At 50.0% G+C, this 17,233-nt stretch overlaps 6 protein-coding genes across 6 annotated transcripts; 2 read left to right on the forward strand and 4 right to left on the reverse strand.

The window, feature by feature from the left end:
- Window positions 1-1,373: 1,373 nt before the first annotated feature.
- N7510_009087 (putative MFS transporter) lies at window positions 1,374-3,243 on the forward strand (the record flags this gene model as incomplete). Its single annotated transcript, XM_056981012.1, has 4 exons — window positions 1,374-1,540; window positions 1,609-1,920; window positions 1,983-2,577; window positions 2,641-3,243. 4 exons carry the CDS (start codon window positions 1,374-1,376, stop codon window positions 3,241-3,243), a joined length of 1,677 nt encoding a protein of 558 aa, XP_056831221.1.
- Window positions 3,244-3,596: 353 nt separating this feature from the next.
- Window positions 3,597-5,675, reverse strand: glnA (glutamate--ammonia ligase; the record flags this gene model as incomplete). Its single annotated transcript, XM_056981013.1, has 7 exons — window positions 3,597-4,036; window positions 4,089-4,593; window positions 4,695-4,787; window positions 4,877-4,912; window positions 5,248-5,341; window positions 5,401-5,538; window positions 5,620-5,675. 7 exons carry the CDS (start codon window positions 5,673-5,675, stop codon window positions 3,597-3,599), a joined length of 1,362 nt encoding a protein of 453 aa, XP_056831222.1.
- Window positions 5,676-7,581: 1,906 nt separating this feature from the next.
- Window positions 7,582-9,665, reverse strand: N7510_009089 (uncharacterized protein; the record flags this gene model as incomplete). The annotated part of the gene is made up of 2 exons (XM_056981014.1): window positions 7,582-9,209; window positions 9,260-9,665. Coding segments are annotated over 2 exons (2,034 nt in total), but the record flags the coding sequence as incomplete, so codon positions are not given.
- A 301-nt stretch (window positions 9,666-9,966) lies between these two features.
- Window positions 9,967-10,624, reverse strand: N7510_009090 (uncharacterized protein; the record flags this gene model as incomplete). The annotated part of the gene is made up of 2 exons (XM_056981015.1): window positions 9,967-10,093; window positions 10,431-10,624. The coding sequence occupies 2 exons, from the start codon at window positions 10,622-10,624 to the stop codon at window positions 9,967-9,969; spliced, it is 321 nt and encodes a 106-aa protein (XP_056831224.1).
- Window positions 10,625-12,670: 2,046 nt separating this feature from the next.
- N7510_009091 (carboxylesterase/lipase family protein) lies at window positions 12,671-14,319 on the forward strand (the record flags this gene model as incomplete). The annotated part of the gene is made up of 2 exons (XM_056981016.1): window positions 12,671-12,958; window positions 13,012-14,319. 2 exons carry the CDS (start codon window positions 12,671-12,673, stop codon window positions 14,317-14,319), a joined length of 1,596 nt encoding a protein of 531 aa, XP_056831225.1.
- Window positions 14,320-14,722: 403 nt separating this feature from the next.
- On the reverse strand, window positions 14,723-16,866 carry N7510_009092 (uncharacterized protein; the record flags this gene model as incomplete). Its single annotated transcript, XM_056981017.1, has 9 exons — window positions 14,723-14,818; window positions 14,888-15,005; window positions 15,054-15,330; window positions 15,393-15,553; window positions 15,605-15,732; window positions 15,798-16,102; window positions 16,156-16,436; window positions 16,490-16,623; window positions 16,681-16,866. 9 exons carry the CDS (start codon window positions 16,864-16,866, stop codon window positions 14,723-14,725), a joined length of 1,686 nt encoding a protein of 561 aa, XP_056831226.1.
- Between the last annotated feature and the right edge of the window lie 367 nt (window positions 16,867-17,233).

The raw sequence follows: 17,233 nt of genomic DNA on the forward strand, positions 1-17,233 counted from the left end.
TTGCCACTTGGCAACCCTGCATAGACGATGACGGCCGGCTTTGGGGGCCTGACCTAGACGGGCCTCGACTGTACTCGAACTGCCTGAGATCCACACTGTGTATTGAAGTTCAAAGTGATTAGATTATGGTGAATTTAAGGCTACAACACTTTCCCCGATTGTGTCAACGTAGATAAATAGAACGGGAAACTAAGTTTGTTAGGGCTTGCGGTATCCGTGACCTCCGTTAAGATATAAGCTAGGTAGGTAAACGATCATCTTTTCTGATATTTACTCAATCTCTTTATAACCAGCGAGCTCACAATCGCTGCGATAGCACATCCACCTCCCACTTGTTCGTCACCCATATCATTCACGTGATAACGACCGGAACCGGCGATTGATAGTCTCCATCACAGAGAATAGTTGGTTATTTCTATTATTTCGGATCAGAAAATATCTCAGTATATATGTCAATGTCAATTTATGATATTTGATTCCTTTTCTGACATCGCTAAGATGTTCTCCCGCGTAACTCAAGACCCAGGGTACATAAGGAATGCTGCAGTTTCCCGATGGATAGCATGTATAATAAGCATATTTCCCCTGAGAAGCAGGAAACTTACCAAAAACCCCCAATTCTACAATCGCATGACACCAAGACAATGAGTCACAAACACATCCCGGTTTCCTCGGTGAAGCAAAAAGCTTGTTGTTGGGGTTTCCCGCGCACTCCTTTGGGCGCACGCAGGGCGCCGAGGGTCGGAAGGATTTTCCGATTAACTTTTTTTTTCTCGCGGTCACCTCAACACTCTCAACAGCTCTGTTAGTGTGGATGGACTTAGCCGGTTATTGTTCCTTCTGAGCATTGCGCGTTCTTTTCTACATAATTCCTCCCATTTAATTTTTTTTTCCTACTGTCACTTGTTGAACTGTGCTTGGTTTTTTTGCTCTGCCAAGACCCCCCGCTCGCCGCTTTATCAGATCTGCAAACGGGAGGAGCTTTTCTCCATCTATTTTTCGTCTTTCTTTCTGCTCGAGTGACCAGTTTCGAAGACTGGCCTTTGAGAAGGAGCTGAAGGATTTCGCGTTCATATGCGCTGGGGGTATGTTGGTTTGTTCTTTTTCTCCCTCCGAGGGTCTTTTTCTTTTCCCCTGCCGGATGTTGATGGACCTCGGTTGGATGTACCATCACCATTCATCATAGAAGCTGTCTATCCCAAGTCACCTGCAAGGCTAATGAAGACATAGTGGAAAAGTTTTCGTGCTGATATAGCTCTGGAAAGTGAGTGCTCAGTGTTTGACGACGCACGGTGTACATCTGGTTGAGATCTTCACGGCTACTCTCCCTACACCAGAGAAGCAAGACGAGTGATATCAATATATAATTCATAATGTCAGCCGACGAACAACAACCTCCTGCTATGAGCGGGACGACCAAGCAACTCGTCTCCGAAGGCGTTCACGAACGGTTTCCGGTGACAACAGGCTCTGCGGCCGTTGACGGCGACGTCGAGGCCGGCGACGAGGTCAGCGTCGCGGACATCGAGCGGATCTACAGGTGCGTATTCTCCTTTCAATTTGTATCAAGGTGGTTTTATCCAAAGCTAAAGCGATTCCAACGTCCAGAAAACTAGACCGCCGCATCATCCCCGCTTTCTGGGTCCTCTACTTCCTCTGCTCAGCCATCCGATCCAATGTCGGACTGGCACAGACGATGAACGAGGACTCCGGGCATGATCTTGCTTCTGTGCTTCACCTAAACAAACACCAGATCTCGACGGGCCTGGCGCTTTTCTATGTCTGCTATGTTGTGTTTGATCTCCCTTCCAACCTGATCATGACTCGGCTAAGTCCACATGTATGGATGAGCCGGATCGTGATCAGTGTAGGCTTGATCGGGACTTGTATGACAGCCATGAAAGCTGCCTGGAGTTTCTAGTATGCTCACCCGCTCTCTTTTTCTTTTTCCTAAATCCAGTATCTAACAAAAGACACACCAGTCTCCTCCGTCTCCTCCTGGGAATCGTCACGGCTGGCATGTGGCCGGGAATGGCCTACTACCTAACCCTGTTCTACCCGCCCTCGCGCACAGGCAAGCGCATCGGTCAGTACTTCACTGCAGCACAGGTCTCCGCTGCGGTAGTCGGACTCGTCTCCGCTGGCTTCCAAGAGATGGACGGCACGCGCGGCTACGTGGGATTCCAGTGGATGTTCCTTGTGTACGGCGTTGTGACCATCGCCGTTGGTATTGCACTGCTCTGGTGGCTGCCTGACCGTCCCACGCCCCCTGGTGAAGCCCGTCCAGAGCGCCGCTGGTTTATGCGCTGGCTGCCGCGCAGTTCTCCGGCGCTGACGGGAGAAGACGCTGACGTGCACTACCATGATCTGAAGCGTGTCTACCATGCCCCTGCGTGGACACTGCGGGACTTGCTGCGTGTCTTCATGGACTGGCGTCTGTGGCCCCTGCTGGTTATGTACTTTGGCGTCGTGGGTGTCGGTATCGGCACGCAGTTGTATGCCACCGTGATTATCCAGGCGATCAACCCGTCCTTGAGTACTGTTGATCTGAGTCTGTTGTCTGCGCCAATTTGGATTGTATGTGTCTTCCGTCCCTCCCTTTTCTCTCTCTCATATCGACACCGCTAACCATACACACAGATGGATCTCATCGCCATCCTCCTTGTCACCCCACTGTCAGACCGTTTCCACCGCCACCGCGCAATCTTTTTCTCAATTCCAACAAGCCTCCAGATCCTAGGTCTCCTTTTAACAAGCTACGCGGGGACAGACGAGAACCCGTGGCCCCGATACGGCGGTCTGCTGATCGTAGGCTTCGGCCTCGGTCCCACAGTGCCCATTACCATGACTTGGACAACGGAGATCTTCCAGCCGCGACACGGCGAAGTGGGTGTAGCCGCGGCGTCGGCCGTTGTGTCGGGCCTGGGCAACCTTGGCAGTATCCTCACCACGTACGCACTGTACTCGGGCTGGAAGAGTGACTATGAGGCTCCGGGGCGCCAGAAGTACCGCAAGAGTAACCTCGTTATGATCGGGATACTCATTGCGAGCATTCTCTCTGCGATGCTGATGGAGATTCTGTTGCGCTTTGTTGATGGTAAGTATCGGCATGTTGAGAGGCAGGCTGATGCTGCTGTTGATGAGGCAGGGAGGCGGGAGGTAAAACAGCGTGGGTTGCATGGCTTGCTGTCTGGGGTGACGGGGAGATGGTGGAGGCGGAGTGCAAAGCTGGAAAGTAAATAAGTCGGAAAGGCCCTTGTATTATTAGAATGATGAGATGCAGTAATAAGGCGGATTTCAATCCGTGTAATTCTATGCTATTGTACGTTCACACATAATTGGTACTGAAGAAAACAAGAGGAGTTCGGCGGAATGCAACAAGAGAGTCAAAGGATGGGAATCCAGAGGCCAGCACTGGCAATTGCAGGCAAGAAATGAGGTCAACGGGAAAAGAAAGCAAATAGAGAGAAGATAACAAAATCTATGGGGGGCTTTTCAACCCCTCACGCAAGCCAGGCCAGTTCCCCCGGTCCCAATTCTCCTGGTTTCACGCCGATAAAGGGTATCGGAGCGCTAAGACCAAATAATTTGAAAATCTAGAGGCCACCACACATAGTCTCGACGATGATACCGGTGATCTGGTAGGGGTCGGCATTCGAGGCCGGGCGACGGTCCTCGAAGTAGCCCTTGCCGTCCTTGGCGACCTGGCGGGGAATCCGAATGCTGCCACCGCGGTCGGCGACACCGTAGGAGAACTTGTCGATGTTGCCGGTCTCGTGACGACCGGTGAGACGCTCCTCGTTGCCTTCGCCGTAGACGGCAATGTGCTCAACGTGGCGGGCCTCGAGCTTCTTCATGGCGGCCTCAATCACCTTCATGCCGCCGTCGGCACGGGTGGCATGGGTGGAGACGTTGGTGTGCAGACCGGCACCGTTCCAGTCACCCTTGATGGGCTTCGGCTCGAAGGAAATGCGAACGCCGAACTCTTCGGCGACGCGGTGAAGAAGGAAACGGGACATCCACAGCTGGTCACCCACTGTAAAACAGTTAATTTCACCCGCTAAAATTTGTTGTCAAGAGAGACTTACTGTCAATACCGGGGCAAGGGCCAACCTGGTACTCCCACTGGGAGGGCATGACCTCAGCGTTGATACCGGAGATGTTGATGCCGGCGTACAGGCAGGCGCGGTAGTGGGCCTCGACGATGTCACGGCAGTAGACCTTGCCAGTACCGACACCGCAGTAGTACGGACCCTGGGCACCGGGGAAACCGCCACGGGGCCAGCCATAGGGCCAGCCATCGGTACCGAGGAGGGTGTACTCCTGTTCTAGACCGAACCAGAAGCCCTCCTTGGCGTGGGTCTCCATCTGACGGTTGGCGTCATGACGGAAGTTGTACTTGTTGGGGCTGCCATCGGAGTCCCAGGTCTCGCAGAGAACGAGGATGTTGTCACCCTGGCGGAAAGGGTCGGGATAGAAAGCGACGGGGCGGAGGTAGACATCGGAGTTGTCACCGGGAGCCTGGGCGGTCGAAGAACCGTCAAAGTTCCATTCGGGGAGCTCGTCGACGCTCTTGACGGGCTTGGAGAGGGTCTGATGGAATTTTCAGTTAGAACTTCTTCACGTGCGCGGGGCTTATCGGGCGTTGCCGATGAGGATCCGATAACGGACAAGGAGGGAAGAGTCATCCATACCTTTGTCTTGGAGCGGGTGCCACCGATCGAGTCGATCCAGATGTATTCTGCCTGAACCTGACCGCGCTGGTCGAGGGACATGTACTTCATGAGCTGTGTACCCGGGAGGATTAAGTCAGTATTGGGTATTTCCCTCTGGCTCAACGGCCATTGCGGAAACTCAAAGGCGAGATCGAACGCACATTCTCCGTGTTGGAGACGACAGTTGATTCAGCGGCCTGCAGCGAAGGACGGTCAGCACACGATCTATGCAGAGCAACAGAATGAAGTCCACAGGGTTCATCCGCCGTGGACCATGGGGTCAACGAACCATAATGAAGGATTATGGGATGTGTGTGCGTGACGGGTCACTTGAAAAAGAGAACAAGGTCTCAAGCAAAACTGAGGAGGGGGAAGATGAGAATTGAATCTCTAGAAGAGAGAGAGTTGAGAAGGTGGTAGTGGGGATGAGTGGAAGGAAAGGAAAGAGAAGAAGGAAGAGAAGAGATAAAGATTTAAATTTAGAGTGAGTCTTTTTCAATGCGCCACACAGCCCTGACCATACCGTACGCACCCGACGTATTTTACCGTCCGTCGATTTCGGTTCCCATTCCCATTCCTGGTCGTTGGGGAAACTCGTTAATGCCTCATTCTCTTCCTCTCTCCTTCTAACCAGCAACTACACGTTGATTCTCTCTTATTGACTCAATATGTCCCTCAAAAATACATTCCCATGAATGCCTCCCCGGCCGAAGAGGGATCTCCCTTCTCCGCCGCCACCTTAAACCTGCTTGTCGTCATCATCGTCGCATCATCCAAAACGCTGCTCAGCCGGTTGTCGCCGAGACCACCGTCACGATCGCCCCTTTCGCCGAGTCAACGTCCACGGCCGATCGCCCGATCACCTTTACAGTTTTGACTAGTTACTCCAGACTTCAGCGCGCACCTCGCGCCAGTCGTGTGCGCGGTAATAGCAATACCACATCCCGCCACCCGAACCATGTCCGAGTTGCCTAAAAGACGATAACTGGGTCGGGCCCAATCAGCATTCAGCCCTTGTCATAGGTCCCAGTAATATGATCAATCTGGATTTTCCTGTTGGGCCGATAACGCTGGCCTGCGATAGACCATGCCCTGCTCGTTCGTTCCTGGCCATTTCGTCCCCCCAGGAACACCACCCCGCGACTGACTTGGTCAAGGGCCTTTCCGGGGATGCTCGCTCCCCCTCCGATTATCCCTGTCTGGGGATCCGACCACACGATATAGACTCATGCAGACCTTAAAATCTCCTCAGATAGTCTCGTAAGAGTTGCTAATTCTTTTTAGCAACGGGACTGTCAGGGTCCCTGCACCGGTGCATATCAGCTGCAAGGTCCGAGGTAGAAGGTGCTAAATCACGCCCGGAAGAAAGGAAGAAACTAAGCAACGACACTATTCTCATGCTCGCGCGTTTCTCGCGATCATTGTCCTGTATTGGGGAATTTCTCTCTGCCTCAACCGTCTCTACGATCTGTGTGCGACGTGATCGAAACGCGATGGCTAGCTGCTCCACCGGCGTGCCCTGAAGGATGTTGCCTACTAATTGCAATTCTGCGATTCGTTACCACTTAGCCTGGGTTGGATCCCACCGCATGCCCGGCAGGAGTTATTCCTGACTGCTATAAAAATGTGTGATCCTATGTAAATCCAATATCATCAGATCGGAGGTGTGGAGCGTGGCAAAAGACGTTCTGGAAACAAACCAAAAAACGCGCCAATCACACGACCACTGCAGCCCCGAAACCGGCCATGGATACGATGCCCAACCGAACCGGCGCACCTTGTCTTCGTTTTTTCCCCTTTGGTCCTAGGGAAAGAATCTTTATTATTGGGGTATACCCGGGAGCTAACTAACGAACTAATAATTCTAGGTCCGGGGAGAGTAGTCGATCCAGGAATCAAAAACGGGTGGCGAATTCGATCTACGCTTTTTTCCATGGTGGCCGGCTCAAAGTCGGGAGATTCAGGAATCGGACGGTGACTGGGTGGCTGAGCCTTAACTATGCCCGCCGGATCGGGACATACTCGCGTGTTTGACTGAAATTTTGTGTTCGGATAAGAATAGCAGTGAGACAGTCGCACAACGCGACAAAATTAGCAACTTTTTTCCCCTTATTCTGCTCAGTAGTATCTTGTGAGAGTTAAGGCTAAACCAGCGTCGGCGTACATCATGCTCAAAGCTCCGGCGCAGATCGACTGATTGCATTATCGCTTGCCTCTGATTGGTTGGTCGGCTAGTGAGTGACAAACTGGGTTGACTGATTGGAGGGACAGGCATGCCACAACACAGTTGAGAGACTGTAGCAGCTGTAAACAAACACCTGCTTCTCTCGGGCAGGGACAAGAGACTGACCACCGAGAGCCACCGGGAATGTACTGTGTACATCCTGCCCGATCCTGTCAAAAGCAAATACTGGAGAAAATGCCTCACCGAAACAAAGATTGAGGGGTCAATATTCTGAAGCAGCGGCACGCTATAGCGGTGTTTACAGGTACTATACAGCACTATAGTTTTGGAGAAAGGCCGCACGTTTTCTCAGAAAAGCCGCAGTGGAGCCCGGTTGATTTGGCTGCGATAGTGCCTCATAGACCGCTGGGCAGACATGACTGGCCGGTTAAATAGATCATTATAGCGAAAATCTACCGAAGCCACAGTTTCCAATGCATATCATATGCTCTAGAGCTTGTATGATCTGAGTGTTTGGAAGTATACTGAAACCTACAGTATACATTGTTTGACAGCTGACCTTGGGCCGAACTGTATTATTTTGACACATCTATAATAGTATCAGCCTATCGTATAGACTGCTCTATCCAACTCCGTTCGTCATCTCCGCAATTCATAACCTCATCTTCGCTTCATTCGCCATCATTCGTTATCGATTACCTTCTTCCCTTGTAATTCTGGGCATTCAATCCGGGGATCATAAGCATACAGATCGGCATGAATGCTTGGATCTGGCATGTAGGGCGCATAGAAGCCCACATCCACTTGATATCCCCAGACAGACACCGGAGCAGTCATAAGATCCGCAGCTGCGGCGTTCACGGAAATCTTGCATTTTTGCAGGCGCTGGCGGACCTTTTCAAGACTCCGTGATATGCTCAACTGTCGTACATTTCCCATATGCTGCTCATAGTCCGGACGGTGTTGCGCATAGGATTGGGCACGCGAGGACACATTGCTCAGGGCAATAGCATTATGAGCGGAAATATGAGGGCCGCAGCGTGCATTTGACAAGATATCTCCTTGTTCATACAGCGTGTCAGCTATTCTTCTGGCGCGCCTCTTTGAGGCACTGGGCATGGAGCTCTCATATAGGCCGTTCTGGATGATGGTCGCGCAGTACCAGCAGGCACACTCGCTGTAGATCGCTCCAGATGTGGCTTTACGGTATTCCTTGCTCGTGTCGATAAATGCTAGATGCATCTGCCAGGGATCTACAGGGTCATCATGACTGAAAAGATGGGGCTTCGTCGCCGCTGTGCTGCTGTAAGTGTAGTATTTTGCGGGAGACAGGAGATGTGTATGCCACGCGATATCCACATCCAATGTCGGAACAGCCATCTGTTTTGGGTTCTTTTTCATGATGCTGAAGAAAATTGAGTATTTATCTACCAGTCTGTCTGCGGTGGCGAAGATGTCTGGCGATTGCACCCAACCTAGGCGATTAACGTGCTGCATAAATGTACCTTGCCGAACCACGGCACCGACAAGGTCCAAACTAAATGGGGTCGCGGTGTCCCAGTACCGTGACAGCATGCGGTTGAGATATTTCTTCTCTGGAGAGCCGACAACACATACAGAAACTTCCCGGTATGCACGGTCCAGAGTTGGCTGATCGCGCAGCTTGGTCTCTAGATAGCTGTGCAGATTGGTGATTTTGCGACATGTATCTTGTTTCGGGTTCGTAAATGCCAGCAGCTCCAGTGAAAGGATCTTAAAAAGCTCGCTGGGGAATAGAGGAGAGTTTCTTCTGTGCTTGGGAGAAGATACTGCAAGGATGCCCTCTAGATTATAGTATGATCCCCGCAGGGATACATCCTCGTGCACAAGGGCTCGAATATCCTTGTGTAACTTTGCCAGTTTGAGTCGGTCATGGTCAATGGAGAGCTGGCAATGTGCAGTCGAGCAGACTACCCGGAAGCTCTTGTCGGCAAGACCAGTGCAGTTCGCAAATGCAGTATCGATGTCAGAGCAGCCTTTAATCCAGTTGCGACCGGTCCAGTCAACAGTAACGGGTTTGTCACAACCGGGACATGCGATCCTGCTGTTCAGTGGATCATCCAAGTTATCCCATTTGAACGTAACAAGACTCTCAAAGAGAGCTTGTTCTTCCTCGGTGGCAATATATTGTATTGTGTGGTCGTTGATTTTGCGATTGATCATATCCCAGGGGAATCTGCTCGCCCAGGTGCTCGTTTTACCATGTCGGATACAATCCTCAAGATATTCCCATGGATTGAGCATATGGGTATGCCAGACCATTAGCACATCTGCGTGACATATCAGCATCCAAACAACAGAGAAAAATTTAGTAGCTTACCCAGTGGAGGGAGGTATTTCTCTTGCCATACCACCTCGTTATCAGGACATAAGATCCGGCCGTACGCGCTTCCGCGCATGGTTGCCATTGCAGGCATCGGATTGGCCGTGGGAAGACATGCATCCCACCATTTTGTGTACCGGTCAACCGCGCGTGCGGTATATACAGCCCAGCGTTTCTCTCTGATCCGGGCGAGGATCTCATTGTTGTTCCCAAATTGAGCTGCATCTGCATCCCAGAGTCCAAAGAGACCATCTTGGCTGGCGATATCCATTCGTAAGCGGCCAAGAGCGTTGATAAACTTGATATAGACGACGCACTGGTCTCGCGTAATGAAATTAGCATCTTTAGGCTCCTGGGCCAGGTTGAGTGAAGAAAGAGGTGGCATCTCTTCTTTCTCGCGGGACTGGGGTACCCGTCACCAAGCACGCTGTACTGCAGTGTTGCAGTAGTGTCTATAGGCGTCAAGTTGTTTCATCCAGGCAAGCTGTGCGGCTGAGTTGGACGTCCTCTCACTCAGCCTCCTGGGGGGTAGATCGACCCCACGTGGTGGTTCTCGTCGATCAGGGCTGGTCAACAAAGGAACCCGGTAAGGAATAAAAAAGAAAGCGGTGTCTAAGTCACCTACAAACTATATGGAGATTTCACACAAATTTTATTTTAATTAAAGTGCACTTCCCTCTATCTATAGATAAGAGAAAAAACCTTCACTTCAGCCAATCTGGTAGGTCCATTAGTGGATTGAAGAAGCTTGTATTAACCTCCGACAGAAGATTTTCAAACTCGCTCATCCCATAGTAAGAGATACCCAGCTGCCCGACATCAGTGTACTTTCTGTTTTTGAATAATGTAAATGAAACTCACGTCTGGCGATGTCGGCTGATGATCAAGTTGTTTGAGTCGAGCAAGCCAAGGATGATCAAGTGTCTGCATACCACTGGCCGGTATGGCTGATTCACTGCTCATATATATCATTAATTCTGAAGACCCTGAAGACGGCTCAAGTAAGACTTACCTCCACGGCCCAACTACACCAGTTTGCTGCAGTGAGTATTTCATTTCCTGAAGCTGTGTAGCAAGTCAGCCACATCTGAACAGAAAAGGGACTAGGTATCGGGTACTTGCCAGCAATATACTGTGTCTAAAATATCTGGACAATCGTTCCACAAACATCAGCAGGATCTGAAACCCATCAACAGTCTCAGTCGCTGTCAAATTCCGCTTTAGACTCAAGGGTTCCTGCAATGCAGCGTACAACAACTGAATCTTCATAGACGCATAGCATAGCATAGCCAAGCTTGGATCAAGTATCATCAGCCCGTCATCCCCCAGATCGTTCTTCAGACCATGAAGTATTTTGACCATGTTTCGTGCGTGATACAAACATCGGTCCTGCGTCTGTTCAACCCATCCTGAAGGCGCAGTAAGAAAAAGAGTTTGAATCTGAGGATCCGAGTGAGTTTGAAGAGTGAGACGATACAGTTCGCAGTGTAGCATGTCCCACCAGAGATGAAGCATCACTAAAGGTCCCAGTTGCGGCGTGCGGTGCCGGCCAAAGATACTTTCTCGTGTCAGTTGGAATCGCCGAGGAAGATTGTTTGACCACTGTGCGAGTTTTCGTAGCGCTAGCTGATAGTCAGACTCGGGCTGCCATGGGACGGTTGGATCAGAATGAGAGAAACTGTCCATATATCTTAAGAAGAAAATGAGCGCAAGAGATATCCATAGAGGAGTGAGAGTATTTACCGAAGAATCAAATAACGGATTCCAACCAGGGACACATAATGACCCATAATTGCCACAGTATCGTAATCTTGTCCACCGGAGGATGAGTCCTCCTCTCCTTCTAGAATGGGAATGGGCGTTGTGCAAGGTATGCAGAAGCTTGACCACGTTAGTCTCAAGCACTTTCCCACATAATCTGATATCCTTACTCAAAATTATGGTCCTCGCACGGAAGCTGAATCTTCATGCTCTCCGCTGGGCAAAAGGTCAGCTCTCTCATCCCCGTCGCCGTCATACGATCAACACAGTAACAAGAGAACATAATACGACGCCTCTGTTCTCCTTCCACCCAGGAGACTTCGGAAGTATCGCTTCTCGTCCATCCCGTTTCATCAAAAAGCCTTAGTTTGAGGGCATAGCGATTCGCCAAAGAGGCCAACATGAAGGCTTGGTTAAAGGCACCGTTGTAGGATGCATTTTTGCATAGTATCAAAGCCGCGACAGCGTGCTTAAGTGTTATTTCCGAGGAGGAATAGAGGCGTTGCATGGAGAGTTGCGCCCAGTGGTTTGCCTGAGGAGTAACCGGCTGTTGCAAAGACAAAAACGGTGCAGCGATGGCACAAATAGCCAGTAATATCGTTTCTGAAGCACATCCATCGCAAAGCTGCTGTTTGAGCATTCCTCTGTGTAAGAAGCCGTTTGCTTGATACGGGGCAACATGTTCAAAGAAGCTGTCAACATAATCTGACACGTTTGGAGGGAGAGATGTGGTGCCCAAAGAGTTTATATGTGCTGGACCGCCATGTACCTCTCGAATTGGAGCTTCTACCAAGTCTGACGAGGCTTGATCCGGAGAGTTTATATAGGAATCAGCATCTGTGGAGCTCACCTGTGTTGTTCTGAGGGCTGCTAGTTGCCCTCCTACCTGCCCTGCATTTATTGAGTCTCCTGCACGCCAGTCTTTCTGGGCGTGACTATTTTCGACCACCAAAGTTCTTGATGATATCAAACTGCTCTGTTCTTCGCGTTCCTTCGCTGCTGTGACTCGCTTTCTGGCTGCAGGGGTCAAGCTGACTTCAGCTTCATGCCTTGGTTCTGGATATGCGCAGTCAAGCTGCTTTAATGAGCATCGAGAGCAACGTGGTTTTCCATGTGAACATTTGCATCTGGCAATGCGACATTGCTGGCATGCGAGTCGACGTGGACTGAGAGGCCCGGTGGTGTCAACTACTTACGAGTTAGCTGGAACATAATGATGGAGTTAAGATAAAAACGCACCTGATCCTGGAACAGAGGTGACATAGTCACACAGCAGCTGCCGGTGCTTGCAGTTGTTACATCCTCCGGCTGTCTCGTCGCATTTGACCTTTCGGGCGCGACATGTAATGCAGCCTGAGACAAATCAATCCAATTCAATGATACCAAATTAAATACGAGATCTTACCTGTCCGCACACGTCGGATCTTCCGTTTTGGCTGCGAGCTCATGATAGGACTATTTGTGTTGGGAAGAGAGCAAGTCCGGGGTGTTAATGGAGGAGCGGGGGATTCGGAGCGAAGCGACACTGTCCAGCCGAGGAAGCGACGCACCCCGCTAGTCTTATACTGGACTCTCCGCCGGTCTTCTAGGTGAATTTCAGTAATATTGATGTGACCTTCTTGTTGGTTTTGCTTTTGACACACTCTCATGCCGCTCCCAGATCCCGTCTCCATCGAAACGGGGCTTGTTGCGGGGATTCCCTCCGTACACAAGCCCAGCGTCACGGTCTTTCGGGGCATTCCTTTTGCTGCCACGACAGCTGGTGCCAACAGATGGCGTCCTCCTCAACCAGCCGAGGGATGGTCCGGTGTACGTGACTGCTCCCAATTTGGTCCAATTGCGCCCCAGCTGCCGCCGGGGCCCCTGTATTGGACGGAGAAGCCAGTTCCGATGAGCGAAGACTGTTTGAATCTCAACCTCTGGACGCTTGCAAATGTAGGTATGGATCGTACATTTTGATAGAAACGGAAGATTAATCATTTGAACAGTCTAATGATGTCGGCAAAGCCAAATTTCCCGTCTATGTCTGGATATACGGAGGCAAGTTCCTCTGGGGGGCTGGATCGGACAACAACTTTGACGGTAGCTCCCTCGCTGCCAAGGGTACCATTGTTATCACTTTCAATTACCGTCTCGGTATTCTGGGCTGGCTAGCGCATCCCGGTCTGTCAGCAGAATCGCCGCACAACGCTTCCGGCAACTATGGATTGCTTGATCAGATCGCCTGTCTAGAATGGATCCAGCGCAACATTACTGCATTTGGCGGGGATCCTTCTCAAGTTACTATCGGCGGCCAATCGGCTGGATCTGCTTGTGTTGGGCTGCATGTATACGGTCCCCAGTCGAAGGGTCTGTTCCACCGCGCCATCTTCCAGTCAGGATGCCGACATCCACGTGATCCGTTGATTTCCTGTCTTGCTCCATCGTACCGCACTAAAACGCAAGCCGAGAGCGAAGGGGAAATGATATTGGCCGAGAAAGGTGCAGTTGATATAGCGGAGCTGCGGGCTATGGAATTGGACAATCTGCTCGAGGGAAATCACCGCGACGACACGACTATGTGGGGGCCACCTCCCTTCTACCGAGCCTGTCTCGATGGGTGGCTTTTTCCCCGAACATATGAGGAGACTCTTCTGCAAGGAATGATGAACGATGTTCCTCTACTGAATGGGCAGAATAAGGACGAGGGTGGCAACTATACACACCCCGATTTCAACGATGATGATCTAGAATCAGTTGCGCCGCTGAAATATGGAGCGTTTGCCAGTCGCTTCTTTGATTTGTATGGCGATGAAGGAACAGCCCTGCAAAAGTGGAATGTAGCGTGTCAGGACAACTCTCGTGTTGGTCCACATCTGCATTACGACTTGTGGAGGCAGTACGCGAAGTCCTCCGTTTTTGTCTACCACTTTGTACATGCACCCCCGCAAAGGCGAGGACTTAAGACAGACTATCCTGTACCTAAAGCCAAGGGATACGTCTACTTCAACGGGTCCAAGACCGGTGCCTATCACGCGGCCGAGATTCCGTATGCATTTGACTCACTCTGGACCGATCGCGATCAGCCGTTCGATGAAGTTGACCGGGAAGTGGCTAATCAAGTCAGCGAGTACTGGGCCAATTTCATCAAGACGGGTAATCCTAATGGTAACAGCTTGGTTCACTGGCCCAGTGCAGCAGAGGATGAAGGTCACGTCATGGAGTTAGGCAGAGAGCAAAGGATGATACCGAACGCAAAGAACAAAGAAAGGGAAACATTTTGGAAGGAGTACTTTCAAGCACAGCGGACTTGGTGATGTGCCAACCAATAGTCTCAAGTGAAGGCCTCGGAGGAGTATGTGATTAAGGCGACGAATCGCTGAGTTGACTTATAGTAAGAGGTCCACTTCATGGCGCTGTTAATCTGCGAGTCTGTTAGCTGGTCCATTTTCCATACTATTATTGATAGATCTTCATTATACCCTTCCCCATTCATTAAGCAACCTACCTATCTAAAAATCAACCAAAAAAGAAGCTATATTTTATAGTTATACGGTAGGAATCTGGCTTCCGAGTTGGATTTACAGCGACCAAAACTTGGCATGGTTTCCTTAGAGAGAGCACCCTCTCTGACATTTTAGAAAATTATAGAAGCCGAGAACAGAAGTAACGCAAGTTAAGTCAACTACAAAGTTTCCAGATATATAATGTTTTGAGGTGCTAGTCCTGTTCCTTCTCACCCATTTCGCTCTCCACCGTCTGGTTTTGGCCAAGGATATCTCGTCCATAATTGCCCGTGCAGACCGTAGTGCGAAACTATCTGTTTGTTAGCATTTTGAACAGATATATAAAAAGGAATATATCATAGACGTATCAGCAACTGACCTTGCGCGCAGGAATCTTCCGGGCGAACAGTTCATCGATCTGCGCGTATGACCGACCAGTGAAGTCAGGAACAAATAGAAATGTGACGATTATGTTAATGACGCCAAATGCAGCAAAGCTAGAAAGTGTGAGTCTGGTGCGTTGGTCGTAGGAGTTCAGGACCTACTAGATAGCTGAACCTCCAACTCCCAGTCGGTTGGTCTCGAGCATGTACGGAATAGCAACATTATATACAACACCTGCGACTCCGTTGCCCACTGTTCCTAATGTTGCAGTCTTTGCTCGAAGTCGCAATGAGCCAGATTCACCGACATAAATCCACCCACAACCATTAGGGCCTAAGATGGAGCTGAACACCCCAACACATAGAAAACCCAGCATGATCTTGCCGGTGCTTGAGGAGTACGGTGTGGGTTTAGTAAGACCGGTAACTCCAATACCAACTATTATTGGGTTACAATTAATAAATTCCAAATGAAATCAAAAGGAAACAGTAAGAACTTACTCATCGAGATTAAAAGACCAGACTGACCGGTAAGAAGAAGCCTTCGTCGCCCTGCATGTTTGTATTCACTTAGGAAAAAGACAAAAGTAATGCCCACTATACCAATTGCAATAGCAATGCATGTAGAGGCAAGCGAATTCGATTGACCGGAGAGTGTAAAGCTAGACTAATCAGTTGTATGGCTCAGATCAGAAGTCTAAAAGAAATCTCACAAGTAGGTCTTTTGCGGACCTGTCAAGACATTGCCCGCTAGTGATGATGTGATAGGTGGAAAGAAAGCGCAAAAAGTCCGCCGCAGATCAGTTCCTTTAAAGCAGTCTGCGAAGGATGATTGTTTCATCTGCAGAAAACGAGTAAAAGTCAGCTAAGGCCTACTTCTTGCTGATAGCAGAGTATAATACGCACGAGGCTCCTCTGTTCTGCCTCCTGACCGAGAGTATACTCATACTCTGCATAGATCATATCACGCTCTTCTGGTGTTCGATTGGGGTACATGAACTTTAATGTCTTCTTTGCCTGCTCCGTCTTACCATGCATGATGAGCCATGACGGGGACTCGCAAAGAAGTAAAAGTTGCAGACAGAGTACTGCAACGGGCAAACAAAGACAGACGAGCAGTGGCATGCGATATGCCCACTTATTTGATGCCTCAGGCCATCTTTCTTGGCCAACATAACAGAGGATGACGGAGAGCATGTCCCCAAAGTTCCCTGTTTTGAGTCAATCAATGATCCCAGTTGCTTTAAACTACACGACAACTCACCGATGAACAGAAACAATGAGATAATCATGCCTCGTGCATTTCGTGGTGCCAGCTCGCTGATATACATTGGTGCTGTCGCTTGCGTGAGGCCTGATACGAAAGCGAGCAGAAACTTGGCTACCGCGAAGACTTTCCAATTCGGTGCCACAAACTCAATGATTACTCCAACTATCATGACAGCGAGGTTGAAGAAGATGACTGCGCGGCGGCCAAAAAAATCGGCGATGAAGCCCATGGAGAGTTGACCTATGACTTGGGCAGGCGCAGCGATGGCACTCCAACTATTACATTAGTTAGTCACTGTTCAATAACTTTCGCTGCCTCAGGTACAGACATAGAAACAGTCTCAGGACGCACAGCATATTTATTGCCGTCCATGTATCCGCCGCCCATAACATAACAGAAAGATTGAGAACCCACGAGCGAGTTGACAGCGGTGGTATCCGTTCCCAGAATAAGAGCACTGGCCTGGACAAACGGGAGTTAATGGATTTGTTAATCACTTAGATATAGTTCTGTACTTACTAAGGCCGCACCAACGACCATGAAAACTTTTCGATCCTCCCGGATAGTCTGCCGGATGCTCTTTGCTTCTTGCAAGGTTAACTCCTGAGCAGCGGCAAGAGTGACAATGCGATTCTTTGGATCGGAATTCTGTCCGCACTCCTCGACATGAGCAATGTCGGCGTCCTTGTCGTTTTGAGACAACATCTTGATCCAATCTGAGAGGCTGGATCAGCGGAATCGGAGAATCAGCACGACGGTTTCCTTTCCCATTCTTGTAGACCTAAGGTGTCATTTATATAAACCGGTTCATGGAAAACATCGTTATTGCCCACCATTCAGAGACTCTAAATTGAAATACCCGAATCTAGGTCCCCGCGGGGAGCAAATTAAATGCGGGGAGACCGTGGGTCCATTGACTAGCGCTATTGAATGGAACCGGAGGCTCGCTTGCGAAAGCGAGAGACTCCGAAGCGTGCGGGAACATGTGCCGTAGGCGAGCACTCCTTACTTATCTTCTACGTAGCGGGCTTCGGTGGGGTGATAGTGGCAGGAATAGCAATTATCTCCGAGA

This window comes from Penicillium lagena (assembly GCF_028827675.1).
Source record: "Penicillium lagena strain IBT 129212 chromosome Unknown utg000006l_segment0_segment0, whole genome shotgun sequence".
In the NCBI taxonomy this organism is placed as follows: domain Eukaryota; kingdom Fungi; phylum Ascomycota; class Eurotiomycetes; order Eurotiales; family Aspergillaceae; genus Penicillium; species Penicillium lagena.